Raw genomic sequence first — 13,696 nt, forward strand, 5'->3', positions numbered from 1 at the left:
TTTACCATATTGAAACATAGTGTGAGAACACAGGAGATAGAAGTGGGTAATCAAACTATCAGAATTATGTGTGGTATTAATTATTAAATTGTTAAAAGGATGGCATTGTGGTCAAAAAGAAGTCACTGTTTCACTTTTATTGTTTTGGAAAACATCTTTTTTTGTTAGAAGATAAAGGATGTACGTGTGCTGCTGCACAGAAGTTCAGATTTGGTTGTAATCAGATTTTTGTCTGAACTTTATAATATTATGCTTATACCTATTCAGTCATTTTCTGCTTGAAAAATCCAAGCAATTGCCTTTAACATATTTACTGTTAAGTTATAGCTACCTTCATGCCAGTTATAATTGTATTGGGTAGGATAAAAACCATAAATACACAGAGAGATATAATTCTAAACAATTTCTAGTTTCCACTTTGAAAAAGAAAAATGTGAACTAGATATCCCAAAAAGAATTGTTTTCATACTGCTTCATTTATTTGGAACAATCTTCCTGAACTGATTAAATCAGGTTATATGAAAATCTATGTCTCATTAAGCTTTGTATCACCTCAAATGATTGTAAGTTCACTTTCATTTCATACTTACAAAATAAGGAATAACTGACTTTGTTATATAGGGAAACTTTTTAATGGAATCTAACAGAACTCAGATCAGTTCAGTCCAAAGCCTTCTCCTTCTGAATCAAAACTGACCTCCTAACATTTAAAGGAGTCATCACTATCAGAATCACCATTGAATTCAGTTAATAATGGAAGAATAACTTTTTCTGAAAAATACACTGGTTTAATCCTTTTCTTCTCTTTTTTTACATCCTTTATGATTTCATCACAATGGTAATGGAAGAAAAAGCTACAATCCAGAGTCATTTTAATAAGTAATTTCTCATCTCTTTCTCCTTCTTGCATTTCCTCTTGTTTCAGCTGTCTGATCAACAGTGCATTTCTGGCTTCTTCTCCTTGGTTACAGTCATTACCATGTGCACTCTTGCTCTATTGTTTTTTGTGATATGAAGTGGAGAGGTAATTGGGATTAATTAGGAATTTCCTATCTTAAACGGACCGGGGTTTCTGACATTTAACTAACTGGCATATTTGTAAAATGGTATTCTTCCAGATATCAGCTTAGTAAAACATCTGAACTAAATAACAAACAGATTCTAATGAAAAGGTTATAACGAGAGGGTCAAACGTGCAAGAACAGTTACCTCTGAGTCAGTAACTGCTGTATACTACTACTACAGTCTTAAATATATGAACATTGTGCTGCCGCTGTTTTAGAAACTATATAACCAGTGCCACAGAAAGTGGTTTTGCAACACTTTAATTGGTACCTTTACTATACTAGCTGCAGAGAAGTGAATGTGATATCATAAGCATCCATTTCTGTTAAACCTTGCAGGACAATGCTGTCTGATTTAATCCCTAGACTAAGAGGTTCCTGATAGTTATGTCTAATCTGTTGGGACATCTCAGTAACAGGCTAGTAACTTGTCTCGAGGGAAGAAGAGCTTGCCCACTTCATCATTGTTGTCCCATTTGTCAAGGTGTAGACAAATAGTCACATACAGCTGGTACCTGAGAGGCAATAGAGCATGAGCCTGAGGGCCAACACAATCAATGAGTTTTTAAAATTAATTAATCTCCCATGCTTCCTCCCTCTTTTCTTGGTATCCACTTTCACTTGCTTTCTCCTGAACTGGCAGCTGGGGTAATATATGTTGACACTAGTGTGACTGCAAAACTATAGCATACATCTCTTAAGCAGAGCCCTGTCAGGGCTGCCTCTTCATCCATGGTTGTCTGCTACCTTAATTGGGCAAAGTCAACCATCCTATTACTGCATTTTCACAGACCCTGAGGGGAAGAACAGCTCCTGTGAGTGATCCAGTGGGTCTAGGGACATTAAACTTGCACTTGCTTCTGTAATTTAGTGTATTTTTTGAAAGAATTATTAGTGTTTTTAAGGGGATGGGGAAGATTCTTAAGGGGATTGGAAAAGTGTTTTTTGTTTTTTTTTTTTTTTGTTTTTTTTTTTTTTTTTTTGTTTTTTTGTTTTGTTTTTGTTTTTTGTTTGTTTTTTTTTAACTATCGAATTACAAGTTCCTTGGGAGAATTTACTACAGTTGGACCAGTAATGAATATCTGTTCATTTATTACTTTTCAAATTAAAAACCAACCAAACAAACAAAAAGACCCAAAAACACGCCCTCAAAAAAACCCCAAACAAACCAAAAAACAACTAACCAACAAACTAAACCAACCAATCAAAAGAGAGAAAATCAAGAATTATTTATCCATGTACCTACTGTACAGACATTGCTTAGGATTTAGGGCACATTTTGATTATTAAAATGTAATTAAAATCTAATATCAACACATTGCCAACAGACCAGAAGTAACTCCTCACTGGTAAACATAGCTTGTTAGAATGCTACCCTATGGAAATTCTATAATTCCCCAACTCCTAAATTTCATATCCTCAGATGCATGCCTTCAACAAGATTGAGGAAAGAAATCTTAAAAAATGCTCTAGGGAAGTCAGCAGCAAAATTACTGGTCATATATTGAGTAAAGAAAAGACCATAGAAGAAAAAAGTTAATTGTGTTTGTTCATTCCATAATGAAAAGTAAAGCATAGTCATCAATCAGTTGCACAAATAAAGAACACAGATTCCTATATAGAGCACTGACAGAGGTCGTGGACATTCACTTTAATGATAACACACACGGGAATTAACACTACTAGACATGAAAGTTCCAAAAGCAGTCTAGTACAAGTGACCAAGTAGAGAATGCTAGAGCGAAACACCTTTATGATTCATCTGGGGAAAAATGTGATGGCTGAAGAGACAAGATGACCCCATGAAATTAATCCAGAATTAGGACAGGAACAAAGAGTTTAAAGGACTGTGAACCTGTCTTCTAACACTTTTTCTCCTTCTCCTATTTTTGAAAAGCAAAATTTAAGCTTCATTAGAGTTTCATAGAAGTCATATAACCATAAGGTTATAGTAAAGCCTAATAGGGAAGTGCAGGAACCCTTCAACTTATGACAGCTAACTCATTCATTTGATACGTGTGGTTCTCAAAATAGTGGTTTCAAAATATTTTGTGCTTACATTATGATAATTTATAAGTTATAGACAAGTAAAGAAGAGATAAAGAAGTTGTGCCATCTTACTTTTAAATTAAATAAACCTTCCTGTCCTGTGTAATAAGCAATAATTTTCTAATAATGTTACTTAAGTGGCCTGTTTCTGTTACCCAGAATCATGCTCCTACTAGGAATTAAGAAGAGTGAAGAACAAAGTACAGAATGGAATTATGGGAGAAACCAAACTGTTAAGATGAGTGTTCTGTATGTCTTCATATAGATCCCCTCAGTACAGGTCAACTATTTCTTAAGTCTAAAATACTAGGATTTGCCTTCCATTATTACATAAATGTAAGTTTCAAGGAGAAAAATAAACAAACAAACCCACCCAAAAAACCAAAGCCCAAACATCAGTGTTCCTCTCAGTTGCAGTTTTGCTAGTAGAAGGCAAAACATATGGGGGAACTGGAATGTTCTACCTTCCCAACAAACCTAGCAGTTAGGAGGAGTTGATAATTATGTCCAGTGAATGTGAAATGCTCTATTTGCCATCGCCAGTTTCATATATATTGACCTCTACAAACTACTATTAGAAGGTACTGACTGATTAATAAGTTCTGTTTAGTTTATGGGACACTCATGATTGGAGGTATGACCTATCCAGCTGTTGTTTCGTTAATACTTTGAGTGACCAGTGCTTTGATAGGCACTAGCAAAACAGTCCTCCTTGATCTCAAGCTGAGAAGAAAAATATCCCTTTCACGTACATAGTAGCTTCTCCTGGAAACAAACTATATAACTTTCTATGCTAAAGCTGATTTGAAAAGTCGGATTTGAAAGAAAATATGATAGAAAAAAACCTTGATGTTACTTTACTGTTTAATACATCAATACATAATGCAGTCCTATATTGACACCACAAATCATGGTCAGAAGAAATCTCACTTGTAGCGACAGGTTAATATGATGAAGTATCATCCACTCATGTCTAGAGAGAGCTGAACATTTAGAAATCTAAGATAATGAAGGCTTCCTATGATTTTGAAGAAACTGATAAACTCTAAATGCAGGTAAAGAGCAGAATGCTCCAAAGTTGTGCACAGAAATGCCACTGTTAGGTGTTTGAATCTGGAACCGAATCCACAACTGTATAATAACCTTGTGACCTTCATCTACATATAGACGGGCATTTGTGAATTGCATTCCCAAAATCCGTTTAGTAAATGGAGAGCCAGAGGGTGCAGAGACATCTTCAGAATAGAATTTGCTATGTCCTGCACGCAGATACCTGAGCCAATTGCCTGTAAACAAGCTAATGAGCATTCTGAGAGCAGTCCAGCCCACATACAACAATCTTGCTATCATAAATAATTTACCTGGAGAAGCCTACTAACAATTCTGTACCTGAATGAGATAATTTAGAGCCTGTTTTGTTATTTCTATGTATAATTTGTGCAGTTCTAACAAGGGGAATTATAACTAGAGAGCTATTCCACTTCAGTTGGACTTGGTTTCCTACTAGTAGTGAAGCTGCAGCCCAAAGTTGCAACTTTAATGCAAATGTAGATTCATTTTGCAGACCCTGAGGAGGGAGAAGTGATTGGTTTGTGTTTGCTTTCAAAGTGTTTTTCTGTGTATGTCTGAAGTACACACAAATAGGAGCTCAGAACAACTTAAAAAACCCCATTATTTGATGTGAGTTTCTCCAATTAATATGAGGACTAGGACAGTTGTGTAGGTAACATAAGAACAGGACAAAAACTCCTGGACCTTGGTAGAAAGAGTTTTATTTTAGTAGCTTGCAACTTTAGCAGCAACTGTGTAGACATCCAAACCATGGATGTCTTCCCAGACATGCATGGGAAGGACTGTAATCCTCATGGCACTGGCATTAATCATCTTTGGTGAAACATTTCTCATAAAAAGTACAGGTTTTGCAACACTAAAAAAGACACATAAAAGATGCAGTTTACAGCACAGTTTCCAAACTGGGTAAGATCAGTTTTCTCCTTTAGAAACAGATAAAAAAATATGCTATAGTTTAACATCTGTACAGATGTTACATGCTGTGGAAAGATTATGTAGCAGTGTTGCCTCCAGAGGGCAGCATCCCTTTGAGGCAGGATGGAGCACACATCTGCCTTCCCCTGCATGCATCAGATCTGTCCTCATTCTAACAATGGGAGTTGACATTCTCTGTTAGGCTCATACTGAAAGCCTTGAATAAAAGCCTTAAAAAGCTCAGCTGAAAGTATTAATTCTGAGGGAAACATGTAAATCTGGATGAAGACTTCCATTCATTTTTAATCTTGCTATGGTAAACCTTGTAATTAAGATGATTAAATGACTGAATAAAACCCTATATTTACATCCTTTAGAATAACACAATGAAAAACCATAATCCTGTTTATGGAAAGAAAACACTGGAGGCCTTTTAAATTTGAAACATCAAACAAAGCTTGTTATTTAAGCAGTTGGTAATTAACGAACCTCTTACTTGGCAAGGACACCTAAGAGTTAACTGTCTAGGAATTCCATCTTGGAGAAAAAAAACTAATTGGGAAGAATCAAATATTATGTTTAAGGAAGAAAAAAAAAGACAAAGTGTTATGTTTATGAATGATCAAGTTGTCCACATTTAATATTTCACAAGGGACAAGTTAAGGATTTACAACAAAGACAGTGTTGGTGGGAAAGCTTCTGGAGTAGACACATCGAAATGATATGGGATTCCCAACACAGGTAGAGGTAGCATTTTTTTTGAGTAATGGTCCAGAAAAAGCAGAAGGTGAGAATCTGCTGGTGACCGTTTGCCTTAAGGAATCAGCACTAAAACCTTTTCAGTGAACATATTTTCCTTCATCATTCTGAAAGAGGGGATAATGTCTCTCTCCAAAAACTGCCTCATTTTGCTGTTTAGCTATTTCTCAATACAGATGAAAATAACTTAAAAAGCTCATTTATTATACTCAAGAGATAATTCTGTTATCTGAACCTCCACTGCAAATATGCAGAATCTATTACAAGTATGCTTACCACCCTCCATTCCCTCTTATTTTCCCTGTAAAATATTTGGACAACAATGTAATGAAAGTCTACATGAATAATCTATATATATCACAGCTTTGCATGTGTTTGTTTGTTTAATGCATTACCTCTTGATAACATTTCACAGAATAAATAAACAAAAATCAAGTTGCTATACATATGAAAATTGTTTTCTGATTAAATTCTTGTCAAAAGATATTAGTGTAGTATTTTTTCAGTCAGTGGTGCTTTATAAAGGCTTTCTGGCTTTTGAGGAACTGTATTCTGTAAGAATGGAGTGTAGGTACTATTTCATCAGAATTATTTACTTTATCTTCTTTTTGAAAACGTGTTAAAATCCATATCTCTTTTAATACAGTATTCTTTCACTAAGTCATCTTTGTTTTCCCACAATGATAATGTCATTTTCTAAAAGGGCTCAATCTTGAAATTCTTAGGCAAGTGCATATGTAGTTATTGATTGTAGAGACTGAGGAATGGGATTCTGTTGAAGGACAAATTACTTACAAGGGTGTAGAGAATTATTAGACTTGATATTGTATCATGGATTTATCTTCTGTGATAAGTAAGTAAAAATTATTTCTAAAGGTGCTGATCAATGTGAATAAATCAATATAGCAAAGTGTCCAGTGTTCATCCAGAAAAAATTCTCTACCACGAAAAACACTCCCTTAACTCATGGTCTTGTTAATTTTAGTTGTTCACACATTGTAAACATGCTTTAAATAATATTTAGCTTAGAAATATTCACTACAATAACTTAGTATTCACTTGAAAGTTTGTCTTTCAGGTGATTTTAAGGGTCAAAATTTCTAAGAACTATTTAGAACATAATACCATCTTTGTAAACCAGACACAAAAACTAAAATGGAGTACTCAGAAACTGAATGCTTAAAAAAAAAAAAAAAAGAATATATTTCAGATGTTCCTGCACACAAATCCTTGAAATACCTCTGCTCTGCAAAAGATCTTTTTACATGGAAATTAATTACATATTTACTGACTAATTTCAGAACTGAATTTACACATTCTCCCTGAAAGTTCACCTTTTGTCCAGAATTATATTTTACAAATGGACTCTAATGTGGTGGGCAATTTTCATTAATGTCTTGTACCTTATTGTCAGAGCTTTGTGGAATGATTTATTGCTGAAACATTACCAGGCCCATGGAGGTAGCTCTCCCCTTTTCCAGGAGACTCCAGTTATGGTACTAATACCACCTGCAGTCCCACTGCAGTACCACAAGGACCTACAGCTCCCCCGTACTTCGTAAGTAAAGAGTTAGAAGGAAATTGCATGTGATAGAATCATAGAGTCATTTAAGTTAGAAAAGACCTCTAAGATCATCGAGTCAATCATTAACCCAGCACTGTCAAGTCCATCAGTAAACCATGTCCTTAAGAGTCATGTCTTCACATGTTTTAAATACCTACAGGGATGATGACTTCACCACTTCCCTCAGCAGACTGTTCCACCCATTGACAGCCTTTTTGTTGAAAAAATGCATTACATGTATTACATAATAAACAAAAGAAAGGGAGGCCAAGTCCCCTTCCCATTCATATGATTTTATGTTTACTCTGCATATCAATGTAATTTTTCAGCTTTCAGTGATTACTCCATCACGCTGCAGAACCTTACCTGGCCTAGTTATGGTGAAAAAATTATGACAGCAGAGGATAAAAATATTTTTCTGTAGTCATTTTCCTGCTGGCATAGCCTACTGATGTTTAAACAATATAAACTAAAGCAGTTGAATGCTGTTTGTGAGCACAGTATCTTCCACTGCAGGGCTTTTGCTGGCCCACTGATGAAAATGAAAGATACTAGTTTTTCACCACCAAAGGTAATGTCTGTGTAAAAGTAGAACACTGTGTTAGAATCTGACTAAATAAAAGTTCAGAAGCATAATTTCAGGGAAAAAAAAAATCTAAATATTTTCATGATATGTAAGGTACATTTTGTGGAAGCTCTTAAAAGGTGCATGACAACTTCACTCACTGTTGATGTTCATCTATCCTTATACTCTCTGTTTGTTTTGGGAAATCAAATTCAGCTGTATTGAAACCGCCTCTTTCTTTTTCTGTCTTTCTCTCTCAGTTTACTTATCATGATCAAGACTTAACATCATGTGCTCAATTCTATCACATAGACCGTAGTGTCAAACTCAGAAAGAGATTATAGAGGCAACAACAACAAGAGAATCTACTCAGAAGAGGGAAAAGCAGAGAGATGGCATTGATAACTGTAGTACAGTAATAACAATCATTGCAATATAAATAGAAGCTGAACACATTTCTCTAACAGAAACTTAGAGTAGATTTCATTTTCTGAAGCTGTTCCATTTGCTACGTGACTTTTTTCCAGGCCTCCAATTTCAAGGTAGAAAAATGCCCTCAGTACAGACCTCGTTTCCCAGAGAGGAAAAGAATAGGCTGTACCGCATCTACTGAAAAACAAACATCATGTCTCCACGTGTTATATGACATGCAAATATAGAGCTATACAGGCAAAAAGAAGCAACCAAAATCATGGTTGTACTACTTAAAAAAAAAAGACAATTTGTATTCAGCGAAAGTATCAGGACACTAGCAATTGGAGCAATTTCTGAAGGCTTCTAAATTCTAAAAGAAGTAATCCAATAATGAGCAAAATGTTAAGGACCAGCTTGCATACAAACTTCAGCCTACTATACCTGGAGAATGAAGTGGAGGGGAGCACATCAGAACAACTCCTTGACCTTCACGTACAGAGACAGCACTTCTTGTTCGACCACTAAAATTTCCCAGATCTATCAAAAGAACAGAGCATTTTAGTTACATACCAAAGATTTTAAATTTTGTGGCTACTGTGACTAAAATTTTATTTCCACTCGAAAAAACAACTGTTCCTTTTTTCATACCTTAATCTATAATACAAGGGCCTGAAAAATAAATCTATTTCCATTACAAAAAATTCCATGTTTCATCAACACCTTATTACTCTTTTTAGTGAACCTGGATACACTATCAAAGGAAAAACAGCAGACAATATATATATGGCATTTACAAAAACATTTAATAGTGATTTTATTTCTTTTTACCATATCACGCTTGTTTTTTTCCCTCAATAGAAATGAGAAAAGAAATACAATGGAGAGAATACCTTGGCTAAAATCCAGACTGATGATGTTGCAGGCATCAGCTGCACATTGCACATTTTGATGACAAGAAGGGAAAATCATCAGCAGATTGGTTCTAAACCCAAATCTGCTCTAGAGTAAGTTTACTCTTTTAAATACTTTCCTTCTGATTTCTCTGGTGTTATAAGCACAATCCAGTTGTGCGTAAATATATTTTCCCTCCAAAACTTTCTGTCCAGCAGGGCAATAAGAAATATTTCACTTTTGGAACAAAAAGTTTTGAATGAGGCTGAAGGGCACTGCTATAAGCAGTTCATTGTATTTATTTAAAGCCTCTCAACCAGAAGATCTTATTATTACATTTACTGCAGAGAACACTAGACCCAGATTCACGTTTGGGGTGGATAGTTATGCTATAGTATGCTTATTTGTAGCAGAAGTTATGTGGCAGCTCAATTCTGCCACCAGACTGGTACCTCACTCATTCCTCAGTTCCTGTGATGGTGTTTAAAGCCTCTCTTCACTCAGAGATTTTCTAGAGACATTTCTATTTGATGTGGATCAAGATGAAGAGACCAGCACCAAGGATACCAAAGATATCTTTGAAAAGGACACAGAAGCTTTGGCAAGCACTAAATGAGGATTTGAAGCGTGAAACAATGGGGCCAGTGGGAGCATCTCATCGACATTCAATGACTTGTAGCCATACCTCTTAATTTCTGCTTACAGCCCTGAGTTCTGGGATGAGCCAGACAGCACCAAAGAGTTTCAACAGGTGGAGCAGAATTATCACTGTCTTAACTGCACTCAGTTGGCAGTTCTCTGTCAGATACTGAAACTCCACCTCTTGCTCCATGCCCAGTAAAATCAAAGTTCAATGATTTTCAAAAGTAATATAAGTTGATTTTTAATAAATTTCATAATGGGGACTAGGTGTACATTTTTAAGTAGAAAGACACTGTCCAAATGCTTTTTCACATTTCTTACAGATGACTTGGGCACAGGTAGAAGTCTAAAATTTAAATGTATTGCTTTGATTTCAATGATAGATACCATATTTGGATAGAGAAAAGGTAGGTGAGATCCAGTAGAATTTTAACAAGTAAAAGGTCCACATTAAAAATATATTGCAAAATGTTGCTAATAAATAGATAATTAAAATTTTAAAAAATTATTACATTTTTAAATAAGCACACCATGAGTTACACATGCTGGTGTAATATCACTTAAAAATGTCTTCTAATGCATGTTACTTGATAGTATATTCTGCAGAAAAGTAATTATTATTATTTTATGTTTAGAAAATAGTGGGCTAGTGTATCCCTGCATACATATAATTGGTTTGGATAGGAGAACGCCTTGCAACGAAAACCTTTCTTAATCAAGTCCTCAGGTGATTCAGTGTTATTTTTCAATTAGCTATAGCAACACCAAGATATTTTTCTTTTCCATTTCCTGCTTTGAAAATGCACAGTGATGGACAAATGTACTTTTTTTTTCACCGAATGAAAATTAAATATAAAAGCACTACATGTGACTCAAGTTTCTATTTGTTCAAATCAATTAGTTTCAGTCTAAAGGAGGATAGTAACAAAGTGCTTTAAATTTCAGCTCTTTCTGGCTATCTGTCAGTTCTGAATTGGATTTCTTGTCAGAATACAGTAGAATAAAGATTAACAGGTACAAAAGAAGGGATTTAGCTGCAAAGTAAATAAATGTAGGAAAGCTTAAAAGGAAGGAAAGGTGAAGGATCATGCTTGCAGTTCCTCCACATTAAAATAATAAGTCCAAATGGACTTATGGAAAAATCAAATTAAAGGAAAATTTAATTAATTTCTTGTAAATCCTAGCCATTTTATATCTATCCCCATTGAAAAAAAAGAAAGACAGCTACTAAAAATTTATACAAAACCCTATCATTTTACTTTAAAACTCTAAAGAGGTAGATAATAAAAGAAAGGATGGACAGAATCCCGCTTTAGAGGTGGGAACTGTAATCTCTCACACAGCAGTGCTGGTCATTGGTTCAGTATTATTGTTGCAGTATAAACCTGTAACACATGTAACATGTCAGATAGCCCCCCACAGAATGAATCTGTCCTTTATCACCTTATGATGCATATAGGTGATTGATAAGAAAATGCCTTCCTGTGCTCCCTAGGTGTTCATCTTCTGCCCTGAAAGATTAATTTCCTCTTATCTCAATGCTAGTGGTAAACATGATAACACCTACTCTCATTTTCAAAGCAGTTCCTGGGGTTTAGCTACATAACTTCTATACTCTTTAACATGAGAAACACTTTGAAAATATGTAGCTAAGTGTCAGTCACCATGTTAAATGTAACTCATTATTAACAATATATATGCAAAACATACAAAGGACATTTAGATGGATTGTGTGGCAGGAGTAGCACGATTGTCTTTACTGCTGAAAAAAAATATTGAATGCAAAAATCTTATATAGCATCACTGGAGTACAACCTGTGACACAAGAGTGGTCTTCACTGTGAAAAGGAAACAGTAGAGAAATTCCAGAGCTAGTGAAGATGCCAGACATTAAATCCAATGGATTTGGTGCAATCCTTTCTGGTTATCCTATTTACACTGCAAGTATAATTAGCTCAATCTTTGAGAGAAGTTATAAACTTGGGAAAACCATGCAGATCTCTTATCCAAAGCAGCTGATGGGTAGTGTGGCTGTCTCTGCAGTGATTTAAACCAGTCAATTTACTTTTGAAGCAGAAATTAGATTGGTCCAGAATATTGTCCTCTACCAGTTCAGTTCTGTTTAAACTATTTTATATGCAAATTTATTATGGAGTTTAAAATGGACATAATATGATATGAATTAAAATGTTTAAAGACATATCCTGAAGATACCTAAAGATAAGTATAAAACAGGCAATATTCTTTCCAATAAGGTAAAAATAGCTCTACACAAGATAAGATTCTTCTGTCATGCCAAGGACAAACTTATTTATTGCATTGTCACTAAGAGAGGGTAGCCTTTCTCTCCTTGTATTTGAAAGCCAGAACTAGGAAACAGACCTTGAACAGGAATTGTAGCTGTTTAAAAAAGGTAAGATTTACAGGGAAAAGAATTCCATTAGAAAATGTTTCTCAAAATCCCATTATAACCTAACTCAAAAATATGGTTTGACTGTACACTCTAAACAATGGAAAATACACATGTTCTGTTTAATAGTCAACAAACACAAGTTATGGAAGGACAAAAGGTAGGTATTGAAAAGACATCATGAGTGATTGCATAGGGAACTTTTACATTGGATGAATTAAATACAATACTCACAGGATAACCAAGTGTCCAAATAAATTAATAGATCACATTGAATTGGCATACACCTATTTTCTAGGAATACCAGATTAAGTAGGTGGAGTTGTATTATTAGAGTCACTAATAAGTAGACCTAAGAATAACTTTTAATATTGAAAACATTAACTAGAAAAAGTGTGAAAGATAACTCATACAAAAATGTTTCTACCATGACAGAATCATCATCTCACCGTTGATAATGGGAAATGTATATCGTGAATTTTCAAAATTCACATTACCATATGACTTTTAGGTGACAAAATAAGGGCAAGATTCAAATATTTTAGAAAGTATCATGCTTATTATCATTGTTGCTGTTATTATTTATTACCAGAAAGCTTTTGAATCCTACAGGGATCATCAGTCTGACACAACCTGAAAAAGGTCATTTTTTTTCTCAAAGAAGTTATTACGCAAAAACAAAAATAGAACAACTATAGAGAAGAAATTATATATTTCAAGCCTGCACAACAGCCACCTTGTGTCTCTGTATATCTACAGAGCCTTTGAAGAGTTTTAAGCAAAGGAACTGGTTATACAGATGTTTTCAGGGAGTGCTGTCCAAAGATGATTATGAGCACAGGAGAATGCTTTAGGACTCCTCTCTGAAAATGTAAAAGCTTGAGAAGGCACAAGATATTGTACTTTCTTATGTTTAGATCAACATCTTCCAGAATCATTCTCAGATACTACAAGATATTTTTTTCTCAGAAAAAATATGAGGGGAGTTGGCCAGGAGGCACCAATCACCGCTGGGGGAATGGGCTGGGCATTGGTTAGTGGGTGGTGGACAATTGTATTTTGCATCAGTTGTTTCTCTTGGGTTTTATTTCTCTCTTTTCCTGTTTTCTCCCTTTTACTTACAGTTAGCATTACTGTTGTTATTATCATAAGTATTATTTTTGCTATTCTTCTTCTTATTATTATAATTTTATTTTACTTTATTTCAATTGTTAAACTGTTATCTCGACCCATGGTTTTTACCTTATTCTGATTCTCTTCCCAGTCCCATGGGGTGGGCGGTGGGGTAGTGAGTGAGTATCTGTGTGGTACTTAGTTGCTGGTTGGGGTTAAACCATGACATCTGGTGAGGA

General features: G+C 34.9%; 1 protein-coding gene across 6 annotated transcripts in view; it reads right to left on the reverse strand.

Moving 5' to 3' along the window:
• The window catches only part of CNTN5 (contactin 5), a 613,743-nt gene that overhangs the window by 170,018 nt on the left and 430,029 nt on the right, over nucleotides 1-13,696 (reverse strand). For all 6 annotated transcript variants that reach the window (XM_027640131.1, XM_027640209.1, XM_027640294.1 and 3 more), the window contains one exon: nucleotides 8,843-8,938. In XM_027640131.1, the coding sequence (XP_027495932.1) occupies nucleotides 8,843-8,938 (96 nt within the window). The remainder of the gene's footprint in view (nucleotides 1-8,842; nucleotides 8,939-13,696) is intronic.

The sequence above is a fragment of the Corapipo altera genome, unplaced genomic scaffold (genome assembly GCF_003945725.1).
Source record: "Corapipo altera isolate COAL_440 unplaced genomic scaffold, ASM394572v1 0, whole genome shotgun sequence".
NCBI classification, from domain to species: Eukaryota; Metazoa; Chordata; class Aves; order Passeriformes; family Pipridae; genus Corapipo; species Corapipo altera.